The 25,283-nt window shown below is 31.4% G+C and overlaps 1 protein-coding gene and 1 long non-coding RNA gene across 3 annotated transcripts; both read right to left on the bottom strand.

Moving 5' to 3' along the window:
- Positions 1-496: 496 nt before the first annotated feature.
- LOC133291033 (uncharacterized) lies at positions 497-6,871 on the bottom strand. Its single transcript, XR_009748761.1, has 3 exons — positions 6,760-6,871; positions 5,131-5,401; positions 497-2,644 (listed from the first exon to the last, which is right to left on the bottom strand). It is a non-coding gene; the product is annotated as an uncharacterized LOC133291033 (long non-coding RNA).
- A 9,792-nt stretch (positions 6,872-16,663) lies between these two features.
- On the bottom strand, positions 16,664-20,627 carry LOC133290996 (tubby-like F-box protein 8). 2 transcript variants are annotated; one of them, XM_061489157.1, is made up of 6 exons: positions 20,492-20,620; positions 19,881-20,017; positions 19,016-19,486; positions 18,796-18,883; positions 17,894-18,026; positions 16,664-17,668 (listed from the first exon to the last, which is right to left on the bottom strand). In XM_061489157.1, the coding sequence occupies exons 3-6, from the start codon at positions 19,361-19,363 to the stop codon at positions 16,912-16,914; spliced, it is 1,326 nt and encodes a 441-aa protein (XP_061345141.1). In that variant the 5' UTR covers positions 19,364-19,486; positions 19,881-20,017; positions 20,492-20,620; the 3' UTR covers positions 16,664-16,911. The 2 variants fall into 2 exon arrangements, with proteins under 2 accessions (XP_061345141.1, XP_061345142.1); XM_061489158.1 differs by lacking the exon at positions 19,881-20,017 and having other exon boundaries at positions 20,492-20,627.
- Between the last annotated feature and the right edge of the window lie 4,656 nt (positions 20,628-25,283).

Raw genomic sequence — 25,283 nt, 5'->3', positions numbered from 1 at the left:
ATCAAGTCGAGGAAACTATTCAAGATTTGCTCAGCCTTTTCGAAAGCCTTACAAAGGATAAAATACTACTCTGTAATTCTATCTTGCGCCTAACATATATTCTTAGGGGTTTATTAGTATCAAGTAACTGTAAAACAAAAATTGGTTCTGCCCTCACATGCAAAAGCGGGACCCACTAGGTGAAACAAAAAAAACAAAAGAAGAAAGAATAGCGCACTTACAGATGTGAGAGCAGGAAACAAAATGACTTTGTTGTTACTTGATACAAATAAAACCCATATTCTTGTCCACGATTAATTTTGTTAATCAAAAAAGCTACGTTGTGAAAAGGCTTGTGACCACGTTCAATCTGTACTAAGCTATTTAAGGCTTGCAACAGTCAGTTGTATAAAAATAATCTGCCACTAATAAAATTCTTATTGTTTAAACATATATTGAATGGTAATTTTACAGTAAATGTTTACAATTGCATTGAAAAAGATTAGATAAAATACAGCGGTATCAATGGTGGGACCTTTGTTTATCTCCTACCTCACCTCATTCCTATAGCTCCCCAGCAAGACAACATCATTCAATTTTACCATCCCTTTAATAGCAAGCATCCTTGACCTTGACCATGACCTTGGAAGGATTCCAGGAATTAAAGCACTCAACAGCGGACCAAACACATGCAGGAGTCATTGATTACAATGTTCACTTCACAGTTTTGAATTTATCAGCTTAAATCAAGGAGAATTATGTCCATGAAAAGGGAAAAAAAAATGTAAAAGGAGAGATTGAAATTTGGAATCTCATCCATCATAACAACTCCAAAATAATGACCCGCTTCCTTTCCCAAAGGAATCAAACAGAAGCACGGGGAGACAAAATCCTAAATTATAGAGACAGAAGTAAGAATCTCCATGATATGCGCCGATAACAAAATATGATAAAGGTAAAACATGATGCTGAAAGTTTAAACAGGTACAACATAAAAAGGAAAGTCAAGAAAAGATTAGATTCAGTCTCAATCTCCGTAGAAAATAATAGTGCTTGTCGGCCCATAATTAGGATTTAGTGATTGTCCTATTAAAGAATATACAACTATATCATTTTAAGTAAGAAAAGGACACAAATAATAAAAATATGAGAGAAACTGAGTATTTTTTTTTAAACTTAAATTTTAAATAAAAAAATATTAATTTATGTCTTTATCTCTCTTAAAATGACACTAACTATATATTCTTTAAAGGGACAAACATTTTTCCATTCACTAAAAGTATAATCTGTTAACCCCCAAGGGTAGCTCAGTTGGCAGCTGAGCTCCCAAGGGATTGTTTGGTGCAGGGATCAAACCCTGCCTCAAGCATTTTCTTGAAAAATCTTTGGGGGCCAGAGGATAAGCCAAAAAAATTTCGGTTGAGGGATTAGTCTCGTCCTTTCTCCGGTTGCGAAGCTTAGTGCACCCACTGTTACAATGAGGGGCTAGCCCAAACGGGCCGTACCCCGAGGGCATGGTGCCCGGAGAAGGTTGAATGGAGATACCTCCTGGTAATGTACCAAAAAAAAATATATATAATCTGTTCAATAGTATAATGGTAATTTATTTATGGAAAAAGTGTGTATCATTTTAAAGAATGTAAAATTGTGTCATTTTAAGTGAGAAAAAGATATAGATAAAGGAGGAGAGAGAGTGAACAGAAAAATATAAAAGTGAGTCTCACCTCTTTGTGAGAGTGAAAGGATATAAGTTGTGTCATTTAAAAGGACAAACATTTTTCCCTTTATTTATTATAGTTTTGATTATAGTTCTTCACAAGTATCCAAAATGTCAGAACCCAAAATCAACAAAATATCACACGTCATTTCTCATTACTCCCTCAATGGAATAATACAAAAAACAAGAAGTCTCCTGCTTAAACTCTCGAAGAATATTTTCTTGCCTTCGTATCCCAATAAACAAGAAGTCTCCTGCTAAAAACTGTATCTGAATGCAGGCAAAAGAAGAAGAAAAAAATTATAGATCAAGAATATCTCCGGGACATACCTTTGGCCCACAGTAAGCAATAATCTGATCCGTTGTTGAAATTTGAGCGGATAATGATAACCTTTCTCTATCCATCACAACCAATAGATCTTTAAAGGGTTAAAAAGTTTTTAGGACTAAATGTATATGCAGCAGAATGAATCATGTTGCCTCCGGATAGAGGATTGCAAAATGAAATTAAAAAAAGAATCCATAACAGAATAACAAGGATAGAGCACAGTGTCGGGTAAACCAACATCCATAAAGAACATTAAAAAAGTCAAACAAAATGCTGAGGATGGGGGAGACAACAGAAGAACCCCATAGCCAATCAACCTTCACCGGCAGCACCAAAGCCAAATGTTGGTTTTGGAAAAGCATGAAAACAGATAAAGAACAGTACAACTATTTTGGAAAGGTTAATTCACCAAAAAATAATGTTGTCCAGTTATACATAAATCAACAGAAGATGACATCAAGAAACCCATGAACAGTAAAGCTAGCAAAAAGTTGAGACAAAAGAAGTGTAAATCAAAGACCTCAAATTCCCATAGTTGAGTATAAGTCATCTGCAATTATCAAAAGTGGCTATTCACTTAAACTTCTGATCACCTCTTTCCATCTCATGCACAGACACACCTAGAAGCAAAAAACAAATAGATAGAATGGTAGATAGAGGAAGGGAGCGAGACAGGGAGGAAGAGAGATGTCTAGTCATGAAATAAGTCATGGAACTTCTCAATGATCTAATCATCTATCAACGGGCTAAATTTTACGAATGACACTGAAGTACACTAAGAATGCAAAAAATGTAAAAGTAATCGCTCCAAGAACATTATGACAAAATTATTCGAATTCAAGATACTGACTGTGCCCTCAGATATCAGCATATTAGTACTTTCTCAACATCCATAAAAGACTCTCAACATCCATGAAGGCAGTGCACACAAGACACAACCCCACAACCTCCACCATCTCTACCCACTGCCGGTAAAAATAAAAATAATAATAATAATAATAATAATAATAAGAAGAAGAAGAAGAAGAAGAGGTAGGGCAGCAGCAGCAGCGTGATGGCAGTGGCAAGAAAGGCAGAAGGGATGAAAAGGCTTTTGCATAATATTCAGAATTTCAAAGTACCATATCTTAAGATGAGAATTCATCATTGGGCATATCAAGATAAAATATATAACAGTGAATTCATCCACAGGAAATTCAAAAAATTACCATGCCAAAGCATATCTGCTAGAAATGAAAAGTGAAAAGTGAAATCCAGCAACATATAATTAAAGAACAACTCTGAGTTTGTGACAAAGGAAAAAACAAGGTAAATTTGCTCGTGAAAATAATATATTGGATAGAAAAGTAACTTACAAAATACGAGTGCCAAAACACAACATAATTAAAACGTCATCTAATTTAACCAGTCAAATAAAATCTGTAAGCTATTGAATGTGAGAAAATTTAAATTTTCCAGAAAGACCTTATGTAGTCATGTCATAGTCAATGCATTGATCTCGATCATATCCAAATAGATGATAAATGGCTAATGGAGAGATACAGAAAAGCTTACATTATAGAATGATACTTATGACCACAAACATCAACCGAGGTAAGTAAGGGTGTTCATCAACCGATCCAAACCGATTCAAACCGCAGTAACCGAACCGAAAAACCGAAAATCGAATAAATCGAAAATTGAAAAATCGAAAACCGAAAAAAAACAATAAATTTTAATTGGATTGGATCGGTTTTCGGATTGATTGATGAAAACCGATCCAATCCAAACCAAACCAATCCAATATATTAATTTCTCTCTACCTACTTGGGTCTAAACCCAAGATCTTTTAATCCATTAACTAAACCCAAGAAAAAACCTAGTCACATCTCATTAACAAAATTTCATTTGTGAAGAGCTTCATATCTCATTTGTGTAGAGTCAATACATACAAAAGATGTTATTTGCACAATAATCATGAAAGAAATTTTAGGATTTTCAAAAATCCGAAAACCGATCCAATCCAAACCGAAAAAAATTGAATTAGACCGGATCGGATTTGAAAAAAAATCCAAACCGAATAGATGATTACATGATCACACGAAGGGATTGGATCGGATGATTTTTGCTTCTAAAACCGATCCAATCCAGACCGCGAACACCCCTAAACCGAGGTTCCAAGAGGGTTGAATTATTCTGAAAATTGCAAAGGCAGACACAATCTGGAGATATTGTGTTTGTCTGAAACAGGAAGCTTTTATATTTTTTTCAAAGAAAAAAAAATCCACCAGTGCCCAAAAGAACTCAAGATTTATATAATATGCCTCTCTTTCCAATTACAAAAAAAAATTAGTGTGTTTGGATGTACTTTCTGAAAAAAAGCTGAAGCACTAAAAAGAGCACAAAAATGTGTCTAGCTAGATTTTTGTGCTTACGAAAAAAAGACCTTTTTATAACCAAAGGATACAGGTCAAACATTTGAAAAAAGGCACATATCAAAAATTATATCCAAACATAAAATATCTTCTATTTTTTAACAACAAAAAACAAAAAACATTTTAAAAAAATAAATTAAAAATTATTTTTTAGAAGTTAATTCAAACTGCCATAGTGATAGCTCTGATTGCTATAGCGACAAGAGATAGCACACATGATATCAAAATACATACTTCACACAGTTCAAAAATGAAAATAACATGCAAATAAAACCACAAATGAACATGACACTAAATTCAAATTAAAAAAACTATAACTCATTAAGTCAATAATCTAAGTTTGACCGAAATCAACTGTAAAACACATTAATTACTTAAACCACAAATATGTCAACATTGAAGGAGTTTTTAGCTGTTTGAAGGGACATGCGCAGCAAAAGTACTTAAATGTTAGTTCTGAACTTCAACTAGAAGAACTCCTTTGCAAGTGAAAATAGGATAAATAATTGCCAAAAACGTAGGACAGGAGGAATTAGAGAAATGCATTGACAGAGAAGCTGAGAAGGACAAATCAAGTGGGATGAGAAGTGGGAGATCAGTGTGTGTGTGTGTGTGTGTGTGTGTGTGAGAGAGAGAGAGAGAGGGAGATGACAAAAGGAAAAGAAGGGAAGCTGAGAACAGAGAGTCATTACCTAAAGGAATGGTGGAAAACCCCGAGGCTCCCCCCAGAGAGCGCAGAGGCTGCTAGTGAAATCAGATTTTGCAGATAACCACTTAGAGTGCCAATATCCTCATATGAGATGTATTGCCAAAAGGAACAAGCTTAGATTTAGAGCTGTCTTGGCCAATGACACTAGGGATTTTGAGCTTCTGCAATAGCATGTTGTTGTTACGCAATATGGATTTCGCAAGCACAGCACAAACCCCTCTGTAATCCATTACCACTTTAGCAAACCCAAGTTCCTGTTATAATGGAAATTTAAGTCTTGGAAGACACTTTGACCAAATAAAAATTGATTTTGTACCTAAATCCATTGTTTGGGACAGGGGAAGAGGAATGCATGGCCCTCAGATCTCATAGCTAAATAAAAATCATTTACGGATTTTGCAATGGCTTCATTCACATCCACCATGCACCATCTATACACACACACACACACACATAGATAGATAGAAAGAGAGAGAAAGAGAGAGGTGATGGAGCATGACTGGTCGGGAACAAAACCATGCAGCCGCTCATTAGTCGATTTGTCCATCATTGGGCAGGATAGAGGATTATAATGCATGCAGATTGGCAAGAGATAAATTTTATGGTGAACATGACATGATGGTAAAATGCTTACTAACATGTTCCAAGTACAAGTTTAAGAAATTAAAATATGAACATGAAAGCAAGGAAACAAGCAAACAGCTCAACACCATGCATGCTATCGGAAATATCATTTTGCATCAATAAATATTAAAGAAAAGTGATTATATATATATATATATATATATATATATATATATATATATTATGGACGTCCAGTAGAGGTAGCATCAACAGTAGTTAGGGCTTTTAGAGCATCAAATATATAAAGCCATACAGTTTTCACAGAGGTTAATAAAAAGTATGTATCAAACTGTATGACTCTGATTAAGTAACATGTAATGTAAACATATTTGTATATCTAAGAACGTGTTTATAGCCCTAAAAAAATAAATAAAGATATTGCTGTAAAAAAGGAATGCAAAGCCCTCAGATCTCATAGCTAAATATAAATCATTCACGGCTTTTGTCACTGGCCTCATTCACAGCCTTCTTGCACCATCTAGGACATGCATATATATATATATAGAGACACACACACACACACACACACACATAGAGAGAGAGAGAGAGAGAAAGAGAATGGTGCAGATCCAGTTATGAACAAAACCAGTGTAGCCGCTCAATAGTCTATTTTTCCATCATTGGGCAGCATAGAAAACAACTTGCTACATTTTCGTTATTTCAGTAAAGAGTAAAAACATGTGTTTTCAGCTCTGAGTTATCTATTTCAACTTCTGACGTTTTAAATCAAGGGGGAACGTGAAAAATCTCCTAAAGAAAACAACAAATTTGTAAAACAGTTGATAAACCACTACTTATAGAACATATATAAATCAGGGAACTAGAGCAAAATTTTAATTACTCCGAGCATCATAACAACCACCAGCATGCGTTGGTCCAAGTGAAAGGGGATCAGGTCCCTTGAGCATATGGTCGTGGATTTGATCTCGGGATTCAAGTATAAGTGAAAAAAAATACCTTAACCACAGCATATAAGTCAGTCACCTACCTGTTGATAGCAGGGGCGGAAATCATATCTCCCAAACAATACCCCTAAAATTTCACCATCTCACAGATTTCTAAGGTCATTGTCATTTTAACCGTCAAAGTATCACTGTCTCTGCACATGAAACAATTGTGAAAAAAAAATGATAAAAAAACCAACAGGGAACAATGAAGATGACGGAGTCTGATGATGCTAAAGGCTCTATGAAAATCCATGAAACAGCCTAAACAAGATTATTCAACAATGGGAAAATAGGAAAATGCAAACACACAAAAAAAAAAAAAAAAACTACTTTAGTTGTTTAACATCAACGCAGCACGGAGGACTTCTTATTAAAAAAAGAAGAGACAGAGTACCAATTCCATCGTTATGAGTTCAACATTCAACAACGAGTGTCAACAACACATTCAAGTAACATGCATTTACATGAATCATATATTCATGTAGCCCCTTCCCCTCCCCCAAAAAAGAAGAAACACAAACACACACACACAAACCCTGACTTATGGGCTCAGACGAAGACTTCAGGGGTGTTCATTTCCATCAATAGTTCAGTAAAACTAAAAACTTTCAGTGCCCAGTGCATGCAACATCATTAACAAAAAAAATAAAAATAAAAATCCCAGTTTTCAGTCAGAAAAACCAGACCCAAAACAACAAATAAAGCACTGAATCAAACCAACCACAAAATTGAGTTAAAAAACAGTGAACTGATATAAATACCCAGAAAATGCCCTCAGATCTCATAGCTTAGAACCAATCACACAGTTTAAAGCCAATGGCGTTCATCAAATGCCTTCACAAACCACCACCACATATTAAATCTATATATATGTGTGTGTGTGTGTATGCATCTGGGGAAAGAGAGAGAGAGAGAGAGAGAGAGAGAGTGGTGTGGGTAAGGAAAAGCAAATGATAAACTAAGAACCATGGAAAAACTGCTCATTGCATTTAGAGTTGTGCATCATTGGGCATCATAATCATGTTGGAACCAAAAAAAATATGTATATATATTAAGCCAAAGAAAAAAATTAAACGTGAACTGGTAAACTTAATTAAAAAGACAGAGAGAGAGAGAGAGAGATTGAGTGTCACCACAGAAGGCGAAGAAAGAGTGCAGAAAGAACAAAGCTGGAAGACAAAGGGTTTGACGGAGGCATCTTTTGATAAACAATGGTCGTGGACTTTAACTGGGCCAATTTGGGCCGGGCCACGGTTGCTGTTTTTGAGTGGCAAACAATGGCTTTGGGCCTCCGTGAGTCTAGGTTAATACAACAAATTAAAATTAGTAATATTTTGTCAGAATTCTTTTCAAAGATAAATACAATCAATTTATTTAAAATTTAATAATAGAGGTCCATTATATTGTCTACCTATTTAATCTTTCTACTCTTCTTATCATTGATTTGAATCCAATCCAATGATAATAAAAAAATCGTAAAGGTAAGTTGATTAAATAAATAGACAATATAATCATCCCAAAATATAATTATTATTTTTCATTGAATTATACTTCTTACATGTCTTCATTTCTTTTTAATATATATTACCTCACACATGAGGTGGTCAAATTGAATTCTATGCATATAGAAACTTTGGTAGATCCAATTATAATTAAATAATTATTATTATTATGCAATCATGAAGTAATATGTATAAAAGCGTTTACCTTACATTATTCTTTTCCATTTTAGAATATTATTATAAATTGTTTCATATTATTTAAATCTACTTTGTTCTCTGGTGATCATATCTGCTATTTAATGAGCTGCCTCCATGGCTTTAACATATTATTCAAGGGATTTATATTTTTGCAGCTGTTGTACGTGTAGTAATCAAATACTTGTCATATATATATACTTGAAAACATTAAATGCGGGGAATCATAATCATACAAATGATGAATGCATTAAATGTGGAGAATCATAACCATACACCTGTCGTTGCTATACGTAAAACGGCTGCAGAAATAATTTTACCTTATTCAAATCTACTTTTTTTCTTTTGGTAGATAATCTATTTTTTTTCAAATAATGGAGCATTGAAATAGTGTAGCTCACATATCTAAAAAATACATTAACTAAGGCTTTTTAGTTAATAAAAAAGTAAGCTATTTTTTAAATTAATAAATAAAAGTTATTTTCTTAATATATAAATCTCTAGTCATCAAAGGTGCAATATACCTCTCTTAACGTTTGAAAATTGACATGGTGCACTTGGTGTTTTTCACTATTAAGTTCATGCAATGAGTGAAATACACTTCAATGTAGATCACATTTTTAATTGGGTCCATTTTGGTGCTTCGTATTAGTGGAACTGGAAAGTGTCAACTAAGTATTAGCATTATCTACCACTGTCTGGGTCCATATTCAATGCAATTCAGTGTTGAACTCAATCTAATGGCACTTCCTTCATATATAAACATGCGAAATTATCCTCGTCCGTGTCGTCGTCGTCATCATCACATACACACACATATATATTACAATCTGCTCTCAGATTAGTGCTCCACCAACCAATACCATAACATAAAGAAAATTATTTCTTTTTTCCTTGATATATGCATTTGTGTGCGCATGCGGCACGACACTCATTAGGGACCACAAATTATTTAACGATCCACTAAAATATTGTCTGCAAGATTCACTTTTTTGTGATTTAGTTGAATGGCAAACTTGGCCTTTGCGACAAGTTTGGATTCGTTATTATGTCATTGATTCCATCGATGTGGTAATTCTATCTTGTAGATTCATATAATTTTCTTGGCACATATGTCCGTGAAACTTTATTTTTATTGTTTTTCATATTAAAAGTACAAGTATTTGACTAAAGATAAGGTACTTGCAAAGTTAATGGTCAAAGTTAACTTCCTGTATTTTTGTTACATATTGGTCTTAGCTCCCTATTTCAATAAGGAGTTAACCTCTAAGGCCGTGGTTTGATGACAAAGTCGTAAGACGATATTGAATGAGAAATTGAGAATATCAGATATTATAAAAAAAAACTAGTATTGATTGAGCTTAATATTTTTAATCTTTGTTGGTTCAAATAATATAGAGTATAGAGAATTACGATTTACGAGTCCAAAACAATTATAGTCAATGTAGATAATGTTTAAAAGTTCAAATAATCTTTGTTGGTTCAAATAAATATAATCAAAACAATTATAAAAATCGTGGTCTTAAAAATATTTAAAAGTTCTATAATAATGAGATAATGTTTCAGAAATATAACATAAAATTTATAAACTTATATATATATATATGAGTTCGCTTTTTCTATAGTCAATGTAGATAACTTATTTACATTGAGTCCAAAACGACGTCGTTTTGAGCCAGAAATCAAGGTATTTTTATAATTATAATTTATTTCAATATTATAATAGCTTTTTTATTATAATTTTTTAACTCAAAACGATGTCGTTTTGAGAACGAATGTAGATAACTTATCTACATTCACTTTAGAAACATTAAAGCATATATATATATAAGAAAAACATTTCTGCAGCCACTTTAGATAAAATTGTCTACAGCTATCCCATTTTAACTAAGTATGACCGGTCATACATTAAAATTGAATTTTCTCTCTCTGCCACGTCAGCCGACAGTGTCTGAGGAAAGAGAAAAAAATAACAGCTTTATTGTTATAACTAAGTATGACCGATCATACTTAGTTAAAAAAGGGTAGCTGTAAATAACCTTATATAAAGTGGCTGTAGAAATACTTTTTCATATATATATATAACGAATAAGATTAAGAGTGTAACTTATACTGGTGTAAGATGATCCTGACCCACACATATATATAGAGAGAGAGAGAATCATTTGACACCTGTGTCAAACTTTAAAATTCGACACTAAATCCTAACCGTTGATTTCTGTCAATCAACTATTATTATTTATTAGAAATCAAACTTATTAATAATTATTAATTCTCAATAAATGATAACCGTTGATAGGAGGAAATTAATGGTTATAATTTGATGTTAAATTTTAAAGTTTGATAACGGTATCAAAAAGAATCTTGTCCCGTACGAAATATATAAATAGATGTACTTTTTTATATGGTTTTAACATTTAACCAAATTTAACTAAATTTAATAGAAAAAAATTGAATCATTTCAACCAAATTCATCAAGTGATCAAATAATTTTATTTTTGTTTGTTTGTTTAGGTGACAGAGTGGAAGGGAAATGTGATTTAGCAAACCAGCTCAAATTATTTTCATTTCAAAAGAACAAAATTACCAAATTGCATCATCTGATTTTGCGATTTGGTTAGCTGGTTCAATAATCACTAAATTGATTATTATTAATTTTATTCTTAAATGTTTATTTTCTCTGAAACTTTTCCATTTTCTATCTCTAAATCGTTTTCATTACCGATTTCATCTTCAATCCTGAAAATTCTATTTCAGCTAACTGGAGAGGACGAGATTTGCTTGAGTGAGGTATAATAGCATAATTATGTACTAATGTTATTATTTTAAGGGTTGTCGATATTCTATTACATGATACTACATAATTATATGTGTTAAAGGTAGTACATGTTTATAATATTAAAATTATTTTTCTCTCCTTCACGTTAGCAACTTTTATATTTTAATTATATACTATTCTTAAGTACACAGTTAAAAAAATGTTACAAGACAAAAAAAAACTCATTCTTACAACATAATAATTATATTTCCCTTCTCTTAAATTGTTTAAATCATTTCATTCGATGTTTAACAAATTGCACCCAACTACCGAGGAAGTGCAACAACAAATAGAAACTTGAAATTTGCTTTTGTTTATAAGAAGATGTTATACTTACTACTAATTTTTTTAAAGACTTTTACTATTAATTTAATCATCATTAATTTTCGTCAATCTAATGAGTATAATTTATTGAAAATTAATAATTAATTAATAAGTGTACCCAATAAATTATAATAGTGACAAAAAATATTAATTTAATAGTAAAAATTATAAAACTTTTCAATAATAAATGTAACCGTCTCTTGTTTGCATTAGGGAAGTATATGTTTCAGTTTGGTTAACGAAATTATTTCTACCAATGATTCAGTGATGTTTTAAAAACTAAATCTTACATTAAACGGGAAAAAAATTTAGGTTATGATTCAATTAATTTAATTAAAAACATAACCGATTCACTACAAATTTTCTATTTACTATAAGCTCCCAAACCGAATCATAGGATAATATGACGTCCAACCAGAAACTCCAGAAGCCGCCGGACCCATAGTGTTATTGTAAGTTGTTTAATGCATATTTATTTCTTCAAAACAATTTTTTATTTCCTTTTTTTATGTAAAATGATAACATACCAACAATATTATATTTAATAAAAAATATCCATTTAAAAAACTAGTTTTCCTTGGGATTATATACATAATAAAAAAATGGAGCATAATAATATTATATGAAAACTATTAATAAAATAAAGAAATGAATAATTAAAATATCATTATTTTTTGGGAAGCATATTTTCTTATGCAACAGAATATATTATTCTTGTGTCTAGGCACACAAACATTTTGGACCTCACTATATAGAAAAAAAGCAAAATTAAAATAAAATAGATCACACACCATTTTGAGTCATCTAAAAGGTGGAGGCTTCTCCCGTTAAGATTTAGGGTTTTATAAAAGTTAGTCGTAGGAAAAGTAATTGTGTAATGTTATAGAGATTCGTTTTGCGTGCCGTAATTTCTTTTTTCTTTTTTCTTCAAAAAATGTGAGTCTCATAAAATGTTGTGTGTATAGAAAAATTTGTTGTATACGTTAAATGAGAAACCTAAATCCCTAAGATTTATATTTGCCCATTTTTTATGCTTGTCTCTATTTATTGTGTAACTCCAGTTGCGGGCCGCCACCTAATTATTAAACCAAGACAACAAACAATTTGTGGGCCGGATATACATTATACCTGCTTTCACTAATGTCTAATATTTTCGCTTAATTTTTAAAAATGTTATAATTTAATTTTTATTATAAATGATAAAACAAAAAGTGTCACTTAAAAAATTTATAAAGTCCTATCACTTATGTTTATTTCCTATTTTTTTTTTCATTTTTACTGTTTTAAGAAGAAAAAAAATTCTAATTTATATTATCTTGGGACAAGATATTCTTATATTAGTCCAAATATATGAAATTTATATCAAATATTGATCATTGATTTACACTTATTTATCGACTTAAATATCTAATAAATCAGAATCATTAGAAAAAAATAAGATCAACGATCAAGATTAAAAATAGGGTTATATTTATCTACTTTTACATAAGATAGCTACATTTCCTACACACACAAAAGCTAGGTGGGTCCCATTTCTTTTTTTTCTCTCTCCTCTTACCTATGGGTCCCACTTGCAATCTTGTTTCTACAATATAAGATAAGCATTTTCCTACAACATAAGAAAATTATTTCCCTTAAAAATATGATGTAAAATGACCCTAATCTTTTAATTTTTATGTAAAGAAAAAGAAAAAAATCATACTTATGCGTAAAAAAATTCTTATAAAAATTAATATGCACAATTTAATGAGTTCATAATTAATTTTAAAGTACATGAAAAATTTCCGCACGTCACTCAAGCGATTCTTTATATTTGGGCCTAATTTTAAAGTTCGTTTTCATATGCTTTTTGTTGAATTGATTAACAGAGTTTTTAGACCCATAAAAAAGAGGAGGCTCTTTTTAGGCTCTAGCTAGTACATAGCCTTTCACTATCGGCATATTTTAATATTATATGTACTTTTTTATTAAAAATAAAAAAATATGAGATATTAGAGGAAAAATAACAATAAAAAGATAGGTAAAATACGAAAATTAAATATATATAAATATATATATATATATATATTTACTTTCAATAAAGGATATATTGAGTCTTTCTACATATATTTATGGGAAAAAGAAATATTATTTTAAAGGACACAATTGTGTCTTTTTAGATGATTTACACAAAGTATGACCGGTTATATTATATGTAAATTTGAAAAAAAAAAACTCTCTCTCTAGTCACATTGCTTATATGTAAAGTGAAAAAAAAAACTTTTTAGATTTATACAAAGTATGACCAATTATATTTTGTATAAATCACTAAAAGACACAACTTGTATCCTTTTAAATGACTCACGATAAACTCTATATTTATATATCATGTTCTCCCGTGTTATCGAAGATATTTTCCTTCCCTGCATATATTTATATGTCATGTACTTTGCACCTACCGAGACCAAAAGGGGTGGTGGTGGAATGGATATGCGTTAGAAATTGATGCTCATTCTTTCTCCCTCACTCCTATCTATAACTCCAAAAATAGAGTAAAAATCATGAGAGTTCTGACAACTCTTGGTGTTCTGACTTCAATTTGTTTAAAGAGGATCTTCAAGTCCAGAATGATTGATGACAGGGATGCATATCAGCCTCCATGATCCTCTGCACTCAGATCAATATTACTAATATAGGGGGTAGGATGCAAAGCAGTGCTCACTTCTCGTAAGTCTGTCAGGGCCAGGGGGGTTTGAACCCCATGGATCAACCTACGTTGTTCTCTCTGCAACACCTGTAATATAGTCTATGTTTCTTAGTAAATTGATATGTGTGTATATATATATATATATATATGATATCAGACTACTTGGACATGTATATTCTCTTCCTATACCATTTTAATGCGTTAATCAATTATTTGCTGCATCTAGGGTATAATGCTATGTCTTGATGCTTCAACAGATTTTGGGCATGCTCTGATTTTAGCTCTTCAATTAATTATATGAATAATCTGTAAACAATTAATTCAAACACATCTTCTAAGGCAAGAGTCTTTTGTTTTGAGGCGTGGATGATTCACAAAAACCTTCGCATTAATAATTTTATATTTTTCTAACAAAATCATTATGCTATCCTGCACTCAAATGCACATGTGACATGTTCTTCCTATATTGTAGGTTTTACACAAAAATGTGTGAGCGAAATAGGGTTCTTTTCTTTCATACAGTTTGCATAAAGAAGGGAAGGATAAGAAGATTTTCCATGGTCGAAAACTAGAAGTTTGTTGGTAGGTGTATAATAACTAAGGTGTAATTGATTAATTGGGCTAGTTAATACTCTTACACATAACCCTTTTTATTTAATTTTTAATAATGAAAAGAGATTAATACATGTGGGTAACTCAAATGGGAGATCATCTTCTGTGTACCAGGAGCAGATGCTCCTTCCATTGAGAGTAAGATATTTGGACAAAAAAATTTATTTTTTCTCTCCTCAATACTCAGATGTCAAAAAATATCTTATTTTAATGGGTTTTATAAGAGTTATGTTGTAGGAAAAGTGATTGTGTAATGTTATAGAGATTCGTTTTGTGTGCCTTAATTTTTTATTTATTTTTTTGTTTTAAAAAATGTGAGCCCCACAAAATATTATGAAAGTAAGAAAATTTGTTGTGTTATGTTAAAGGATAAAATGGCCTGAAACCATTAAATCAAGTGAGGCCTAAACCATTAAATCAAGTGATAAGTCGGTATCATATTAAATATTTTCTGGATCAGAACATAGAACATCAGAGGTCTCTTCAAACACGTTAGTTATTTTCCCTTTTTCTTTTACTATTTATCTTCCATGGACCTCATGTTATTTGTAAGGATATATTTTGGCAATATGTAGGCAAAAACTTGACCACTTTAGGGATACGTGGCGGTGAACTTTCCCAGCCATTAATACATTCAACGAAGTAATTATGAGCTATATTAATATTGGACCAATATTTCCACATAGTTGGCGTCAAATTATTTGACAAAATTTATTGAGTAACAACTTTCCCATAGATCTCTGGTTGGATATGGCTCGGATAGGATAAGAGTCACTGTATACTATATTAAAGATAAACTGTCAACTTGATAAATATATATTATCTTGTGTTTATTAATGACTATAAATTAGATAGGGTAAATTCGTTAACTACTTTTTTTTGGTATAATATTTAAAAGAATATTTAGATCCTTAATTGTTAACAAATCTCGTAATCATGTCAATACTTAAAGAATTAATTACACAACAATACATGTCAAGTCCCGTATACTTTAATGAATAATCGGATGTGATGCAGACATTTTTTTATGCTAGTATGGTACGCTTTATTTGTGGTGTCTTGTTATGATTGCATACTCCAACTGATGCAAAATTGTAATTATTATAACTAGCCTTGTTTTGTTTGGGAATTTAATTAAAAAATATTTATGTAAACAGTATAAAAATTCAATAATCATTTTAGAGTGTATGAACTTGAACGACTAAAAATGAGTAAAGCATAAAGCTTGAACATAGTTAGTTATCCTGCACGAAATGGTGATCTTTTATAAAATAGAGCACGTTATTTTATATTCGTGTCGAATCAGAGTTTAATTACGGGACAAATAAGATAACATGAACTGTAATCAGATAATTTAACCGTATAAATGCATAGTGTAATGCGTGTTAAATAACATTATTTTAGAAAATAACTTTCACATGAACCCTTTAAAAGTGAAAATCTCAATTAAAATATAAAATAATACTACAGTCGCATTTCATTTTTATCTTTCATAAATAACCTCCATTTACTCTTGTTTCTAGTTTGGGCAAAAACCACATCAACTCTTGTTTCTAGTACTTTCATTACTAACACACTTCCATGGCTTTAGATTTTTTTTTAGTCCACCCACATTAAGCTAAGTAGATTAAACATATTCATGTTAAAGTTTAGTTGTGTATCTGTACTGCCCAATTCTCGATATACTGCATACCTAAACTAAAGCCATTTTTCAGAATTTGGCGTGTTACGTTAGTACCCATCCAACATTCCAAAATGCAATTAAGATTCTTAGCATTAGAGCAAACAGAAATTGAATGCTACTACATTTTCATTACATCTTTAACATACAAAGTATGAAACTCTACATCAATAAAGTTTGATAAAGACTGTTTAAATTTCAAATCATAGGGTTCAAAAGAAAAAGGAAATGGCCAAAAAAAGAAAAAGAAAGAGAGAACATTGAGCACAGATTGTTTTGTACTTTACAGTTTAACTATGAGAAGTACAATGACTTAATGCAGCTTTACCAACCTATAAATAATCCTATTTTTCTTACCACATGTATCTCCTGTCACTATTCACATGCCAGTTTTGTGTCAAAGCTAGTCAAACATATGGCAAAAGCCTGAAATGCAGAGAGGGGATATCGATAGTCCATTGTAAACATATCCTTGCCAACCTTGCCAAACTGAAGGATAATCTTGTCATGATCAGATTGTGTTGGCTGAGCTTGTGTAGGTCCTGTAACTCCTGTTCCTGTTCCTGTTCCAGTTCCGGTTCCTGTAGAAGCACCAGCTGTAGGTTGTGTTGCAGCAATCAGCTGAAAATTCTTGACAGAGGCAACGGTCACCCTTCCCCTAAAGTTGAGGCACCAACATTGCAGCTGTTCATGCCATCTTGGAGATTTGTTCTTAAGAACTAGTGGTCTCTCCTTTCCCACCTCCTCCTCCTCATTGCCAGCTCCTACTATGTCTGAGAACCTAGAGCTGCTAAACTCAGTTGAATTGTCAATTGATTTTGAGAAGGATATACTCCTGAATGAATCCTCAAGGGGGCGGGGAAGGAGCTCTGGCTGGCCCGGGACAGTACCACCAGGCTCAAGGGATGATGAAGGGATTGAGTACATGGTGCAGTGCATCCTTCTTGGGCCCCTTGTACCAAGAACATTCAACTCATATGTGACCTGGGCAATATTGTAGCTGCCGCTAGGGACCTTTGGAGAAACCTTTTTCGAATAAAACCTACGGCTGCGGCCTGGTGGAGACAGCTGAGCATTATTATATGGAGGCTGTGTATCATAAATTATAAACTTGGTGCCAAGAAAATTTGATCTGAAACAAGGGGAAATTAACACAGAATGAGTAAATAATGACAGGAAAGTACTGAAACAATGGTTTCTAGTGCACTACTTCTTCAAAGATGACACAGAAGAAAATTATGCATAACTTTAGATCTTTTACAATTCAATCAAAACAGAAATTTATCACACAACATGAGTAATAGCACCAAATGAATGTCAAGCAGACACAAACTAGAGTACCCCAAAAAAGTCATACCTCATTTTTCCAATGTATGTGCTACTAGATCTTGATATATTATCTGCATTCGTTGATATAATATACTCCGTGCAAGTCGTTCTTCTGGTACGTTTTGCAGAAAGAAGAAACTTTCCATTTTCAACAAGCAATGCTGCAGGAACAGAGTTAAGTTCAGAACATGTCCCAGAGATAATGACAGCCAGGACCATAAAATGCATATATATAGTCTATTATAACAGCAACAAAATTGTCAGCTCAAAATAAGGAACTACTTATGCCAGATTGCCAGCAAAGCAAACGGTTGAACCACTACACTAGGTAGGATAGCCCATGGAGCATGGACTATTTGCTCATAATTACATTGAACCTAGGCACAGACATTACCAAATTCTCATTTTTGCCTAAAAGAAATGAAGGTCATACGCAATTTAGCAGAATTAAAAATCAAGGAAACATGAAAAAAATTCTATATTGAAAATCCCCAGCTTGGATTGACAAGGGGAAAAGTAAATACATACATCAAGGGCCATAAATTACGTATTTAGAAAAATTCAAATAAAGGACAAAGCAAGATGATCAGATAAACACATATAATATATATTTGGTGTCAACAAAGTAAAGCATACCAAGACCCATAAACTACGTAGTTAAAAAGTTCAAATAAATGACAAAACAAGATGATCAGATAAACTCATATTTTAGGTGTCAACAAAGTAAAGCTTACCGGGACCAATAAATTACAGAGTTAAAAAGTTCAAATAAAGGACAAAACAAGCTGATCAGATAAACTCATATATAATAGGTGTTGACAAAGTAAAGCTTACCAGGACCCATAAACTACGTAGTTAAAAAGTTTAAAGGACAAAACAAAATGAACAGATAAACTCATACATATTAGGTGTCAACGAAGTAAAGCTTACCAGGACTAAGGCAAAGGAAGAGGTGGTACGTCAGCTTAGATTTGTCTCTCTTGATGAAACACTGGATGGTTCCATCCCTATGGCCTGGCTGTAAAGCAAAAATCAACCAAGCATACAAATGCAAAATTCGGTTATTTCCCAAATTTCATTACTTTTTATACATGAAGCAGTTATTTTAAATATATTTCACAAGGAAGATTGAAAAACAGGAATATCTCACCTGCTTCAGGGAAACCGGGAAAGTAATCTTCCCACAGAATTCAGGACTGCTTACAATTTCTTTGCACATTTCTCTCCAGGACTTGCACACGGCGGCACAAGCAACCACATGCTTACGTCCAGGCCACGTGCTCTCACTTGCTTCCAATCTCTTAATAACATCACGAAGAAGCTCCGGCGGAAGGCTTGCCCATCGGCTGTTCTGTGTAACCGGAGGCTGTTCATGCAATTCGTGGACTGAACTACGTGACTTGTCCCTGTGATGACCAGGAAGCCTTATCTCAAAACTCCGTCTTGATAAGCTTCCAAATCCATCCCTTACATCACGAACTATACTGCGGAAGGACATCTGCTCCAATGCACTAAACAACCCTAGAACTTAATATGTCATCAAAGCCACTTAAAGGATAAACGTTCCACTCTAGTCACTTGAAGATGTTACAACTCACAAGACTTGGGAGATAGTGAAGTGCTGCAAATAAACCAAACTTTAATTTAAATTCCATCTTACAATGCTTAGTGATCAAGAAATAAAAGAGAAGGAGCATATATGGGGTAAAGCACAAAGTGAGAGGAAAAAAAAGATTCTCATAAAAGAAAGCCCCACATGGACTTAAAGGCTAAAGTAGCCTAAAATACCATACTTTCGTCAGAAACAATTTTTGGCGGGTTTTAAATCTGGCTTCTAAATCTAACTTCTCATAGGAGCAATCAAATCAAAATAAAAAAACTTAACAAAGGTTCGATTATGAATTAAATATATGTGATTGTAGAAGTGAATCTGATTGCTGTATTTTTAGTTCATCTTTCTCTCTTTCCTTTTATTTTGTTCGGGAAGTTACGAGGCCAGGAATAGAATGAAATACCTCTCAAACGCACCCCGAGCACATAAGAAGAGAAGACATGAAAGGTGAAGGTGAGGCAACAAACATCAAACAACGAACTTCAGTGATAAATAAGGTGTCCTCTCTTTAAAACGCTGAGATCATAACACATAAGAGATCTGTAAAGAGCACAAGAATAGATCAGAGCTCTCCACTACAACCCTCCTAATATAAGAGCTTCAACCAAAAAAAGAAGACTTTTAAAATATTAAAACAATTTTTTTATTAAAAAAAAAAGGATTTTTTTTGTTTTTTGCAAATACCCAAAATTACACACCAAAAATTGCAGAAACCAGAGATTGCCCAAATGTAAATTCCAACAAAACCCAGAGTCCTAGACTACAAAATTGGATACTTCCGAAAGCTACGAATAGAACCAAAAAAAAAAAAAACTAAAAAAAGAAAACCTGGTCTAGAAGTTTCCCACATCCCAATCTCGGTGAAGAATTACAACAGGAAAAAAAAAAAAGACACAATAAATAGAGGAAAATTTTGCAAAAAATATTAGAAATCTAGTAGAACAAAGTTGCATTTAAAAACAGAATCACGAGGCATCAGAAAGTGTAGATTAGATTTAGAAGTAGCTGACTCACCGGCATGTTTCAAAGTCTTAACAGAGAACACGCTTTAGATCCCGTCGTTCACAAATCGCAACTCTCTTTCTCTCTCTAGCTTCTCTCTCTCTCTCTCTCTCTGACAAACACAGAGGCTGACTCTCGAGGAGACACGGACTCGATGCATTCATTAAATCCAACCCAGAAGCCGATACAAAAGAAAAAAGAAAAAAGAAAAACTGCTTAATTATTAATTACCCGAAATTTTAATTACCTTAACTACATTATTATTATTATTATAATCTTTAAATCTTAATAAAATAATATAATATTATTCACTTAAAGTCTTGAACTAATAGTTTTTTCTACCTTTTTAATTCTCCGTGAGGGATGAAATTACGGTTTTAACCTTGACGGTTGACCTGTTACAAGTTACTAGGAAGGTGCCATAGAATACCAAAGTTACGTTACCGACCAACTATGTGTGAGAGTGTTTCTGTGTTCGCACGCTTTGCCCGCACAGGGGTCGGAAAGCGTGCGAAGTGGCGCACGGAGGTTTGAGATAATGACGCGACCGTTTCGGTTCGGTACGGGTAGTGGGATTTGGTGCAACGGTTGTTTGAGAGAAGTATTTTTAATTATTCATTTTTAATTTTATGTAATAGTATATTCATTACTATAGTATTATAATTTATTCATTTTTAATTTACTTTTAACATAACAATGTATAATTGATTATATGATGTCACGTCTTACATATTTAATAAAATGGTGCAATACTTTAAGCGTAAGTAAAAATTCCTTTAGCAGTTGGGGCTCACGTGATTAGTACTGTGCCATTGATTTTATTTTCAAGAAAATAAATATAATTAGATAATATTCTTTATGACATACATTATGAGTTTGTTATTTATATAAACCTAAGAAAAACAAAATATATAATAAGCATTTTTCATATTAATCACTACGACATCTATATATTCATGTCAATAGACTTTAACAATTAATATTATAATAAAGCACAATTTGTATCGCCAAGTGCCTATGAATTTGAAAAATTCATTCAATTGATACTGGTTTGCACGCGTCAAATGTTAATATAAAAAATTCTATTATTCAATGTAATAAAAAAGGCACAATTTTGGTTTGTTGATATTGTCATGTTTCCAGGTTTTTGTAAAATAATTTATTTCTGAAATCCTACTTTTTTTATGAATATAACTTTATATATGCCAAGAAAAAAAATATAACATGTTAATAAAATAACCTTTTTACAAAATAAATAATATGGTGCATATATATGTATAACATTTTTACTTAGATAAAGAGAGTATGGTCGGTGAAATAGTGATTAATCGATTCGCAATATATTTTATTGTACATTAGTCTTAGATATTAATGTTACAAACTTCTTGATGTACCAAAAAAGGAAAAAGAAAAAAAAGAGAGTACAAACTTCTTGATAAAATCCACCTAAACGCCATTAACCAAAAAAATAAAAAAAAAATCCACCTAAAGAAAGGCTTATATCCTATTCCCCCGTTTTTCTTTTTCAATTACCGCCAGCACATATCTTCCACTATTACTATCTTTATAAATTTTTAAGTTAATCTCACTTTTTTTCAAAAAAATAAATAAATAATGTAATCTTAGATTATAATATATTTTTATTCTATTGAGCTTCAATCCCATTTTTCTCACATTATTTTAACAAATTTCTCTTCATTTTGTATTTTTAATTGTATATCTCGTCTTCTTGATTATGTAATACAATTGTTAAGTGCATGTTTGGACTATTTTTTTTTAAATTAAAAATTACTTATAAGTATAAGTTAAGTCAAACAGATTTTGAGAAAAAAATTTATGATGAATTGTTTTTTTTATAACGAAGAAAAAAACTAAAACCTAAAAATTCCAAGGAAGAGTTTTTTTTTAAACTTTTATCTGTTTTTTTTTTAATTGTGTACTTTTAATAAAATGAAGAACTATAAAGATAAAAATAAAGACAATTTTTTTCCAGATATGTATTTTTAAGTATTTTTCAAGCTAAATTTTTTATGTAATTATTAAATAGCTTTTAGTTTTTTTTAACTTTAATTTATAAATAACTTTTAACTTAAAAAAAAATCCAAACTCTAAATATAATTAAAAGAAGTCACAATGTCACATTGATAAGAGTTGGAATCGGAAGGGGTTAGGGTGTCCTCTAAAATTTGAAGAAAAAAAATTATATATGAAAATAGCATTTTGGGTGATGAAAATTACAAATTGCGTGTGAGTGGATAAATTTTCTCAAAGTTTACTGACATGCGTGAAGAGGAAGGCAACCGAAGAGAAATGCAGGCCACAAAACCTCAACGGTTCATCTACCTCAATGGCTCAATCCAATCCTCTCTCTTTCTATGCTTCTTCATTATCTATCTACCTATGCTCTCACTCCTCTGCATCAGGTACCACTCCGTCATTTCCTATTCATATTCAACTAAACTCTCACATCCTTGTTTCAGACTTGGAACCCTAAGCCTCAATTAAACGGTGAGCCTTCTAATTTCTCTCTCCCCATTTTCTTCTTCCTCTCTTGATCTCCGCATAATCAGAAATATACTTGTTGCTCATTACTTTTTGAATGCAAGGTCTGAACTTGTTGCTTCACTCTGTTTTCATTAAAAAAATAATCTGTTTTCATTTTTGGGCTTCACTGTAGCTTGCTAGATCACTAAGCTCATATTCCTGCTACTTGTTACTTGTCAGTGGATTAATTTAGTTTTCTGATTGGTAAGTGATTGCATTTTGGCTTATATTCAACATTACATATTAAAATATACTTACTTTTAATAAAGTATATAATAATATAATTTAAATTTTTAAAAAAATAAATTATTTACAAAGATAATGTATTATTTTGTAATACAAAAATAATGTTTCAAATGATCTTTTTTAGTCATTCTCCTCTTCAATCTCTCTTTTTTTTTCTTTTTCCTTTCTTGTCTTTTATATTATTTTCCTTATTTTATTTGTTTATTTATTTATTTATTATTTATTTTTATTTTATTTTTTATGGACCAGGATATATTTATCATCGAAAAAATTAATCACATTTACAATCAATCTAATTATCAATTTAACAGTTATAATTTATTAGATTTATTAAGAATTAATTAATAAATAATATCCAATAATTTTTAATATATTATAATCGTTAAAGTGATGGAAATCAAGAGTAATTAGGTTTGTTGTAAATGTGATAGATTTTTTTGGTGTTAAATATATTTTTTTCATTTTTTAATCTCTTTATTTATCATTGAGTTCATTTACTATCGATCCTAAGGTATTCTTAGTGTTGACCTTGAATATTTACAAAAATAATAACAATAATAAGACATATGTTTTTTATATATTTTACTAGAAATATAATCATGTTACATGATACAAGTTAGATCATGTCGTAGAGATAAAGTTAGTGTTGTTCACTGTTTAATTTATTTTTTATTTAAATAGTGGACTCTACCAATTTTATCAGTACAATATGATGTAATATATTACGTAATATGAACAAATACAATCCCATATTTTACACATATAATTGTTTTTAAAAACTTTATCCTGACCTAAAGTTCTGACACCATGAAAACGCTGAGCTCATGCGGGGCCCGACACGTAGAAGGATGAACAATGGTGACAAAAAAGTGTGACGAGTATTTTACTTTGCATTGATCATAAAGAAATCTTCATTGATCTCATCGGATATATCATAGGTGATTACTGATTGTTTTTCTTGGGAATTTTTATTTTTATTTTGGCAAATAAAGATTCAATCTGTGTTTATTTACCAATTATTTTTTTCTTTTCCATGTTTTTCTATTTTTATTAGAAGTATGCTGACATGCATTTTTATTAAATTATATTGAAAAGCATGAATCAAATTAACGGAACAGCATTTATTAGTTTGAGAATATAAAATTATTTGTTGAATGGGATAATTTTTATCTCATGTACGTACAAAAGGTGGATGAGATCTTGGTGCAGACAAGTTTATCTTTATCCTAATTGTTTGTTATTAGTTATATTATCTCCAGACTAATTTATTTTTGTCTTAATTGTTTAAAATTAGTTATATTGTCTTATTAATAAGAGACATGTCATATTTACAAATCTTTTTATTTACAAACTCTTATAAATTACACTATTTTTTTTCGAAATAACATTAGTTACATTATGTTTTTCTCGAGAGAAGATAGTGTAATATGTAAAAATTTATAAAAAAATCTATAAACAGATTTTTTTTTCTGTATTAATAATTATCTCAAGAGTGTTATTAGTTTTCAATTTTTTTATCTCCGTTGAAGTTGTAATTCTATAATTTATTAGTTCAATGAGTACGTAAAAAGAGAAAAAGAAAATATTCAAGTCTCTTTCTAATGTCTCCATGACTCCATATCCTCGATAATCTTTCTATCTCCAATCTATTTTTTCTCTATTTTTTTTTTTTAATTTTATTCCCAACATTGATGCTTTTATTTTATCAACATCCATGGCGGAAAACACCCGCCTCCGCAATCATTAATAACATATTCAAAATCTCCAAACCGATAATGAGCAATGGACCTTCCAGATTCACGGATTGCAAGATTCGTTAATGTTGCAGGCAAATTAGTTATCTTTATCTTAATTGTTTAAAATTAGTTATATTTTCTTATTAGTAACTATCTTAAGAATGTTATTAGTTTTCAGTTTAAATTAGGATTTCCTTATCTTTATTGAAGCTGTAATTTTATAAATTGTTAGCTTATTGAGCACATAAAAAGAGAAGAAGAAAATAATTCAAGTTTTT

The sequence above is a fragment of the Gastrolobium bilobum genome, unplaced genomic scaffold, assembly GCF_033153095.1.
Source record: "Gastrolobium bilobum isolate Gb01-03AN ecotype WA unplaced genomic scaffold, APGP_CSIRO_Gbil_v1 utg8260, whole genome shotgun sequence".
Lineage (NCBI taxonomy): Eukaryota > Viridiplantae > Streptophyta > Magnoliopsida > Fabales > Fabaceae > Gastrolobium > Gastrolobium bilobum.
Note: the sequence above shows the minus strand (reverse complement) of the source record. Positions and strands in the feature narration are given on the sequence as shown.

Coding starts and splice junctions, on each gene's coding strand:
- LOC133290996 (XM_061489158.1), bottom strand. CDS start 19,363: ATGTCCTTCCGCAGTATAGTTCGTGATGTAAGGGATGGATTTGGAAGC. Junction 18,884..19,015: donor TCCCGGTTTCCCTGAAGCAG/GTGAGATATTCC, acceptor TTTGCTTTACAG/CCAGGCCATAGGGATGGAAC. Junction 18,027..18,795: donor CTTCCTTTGCCTTAGTCCTG/GTAAGCTTTACT, acceptor CTGTTCCTGCAG/CATTGCTTGTTGAAAATGGA.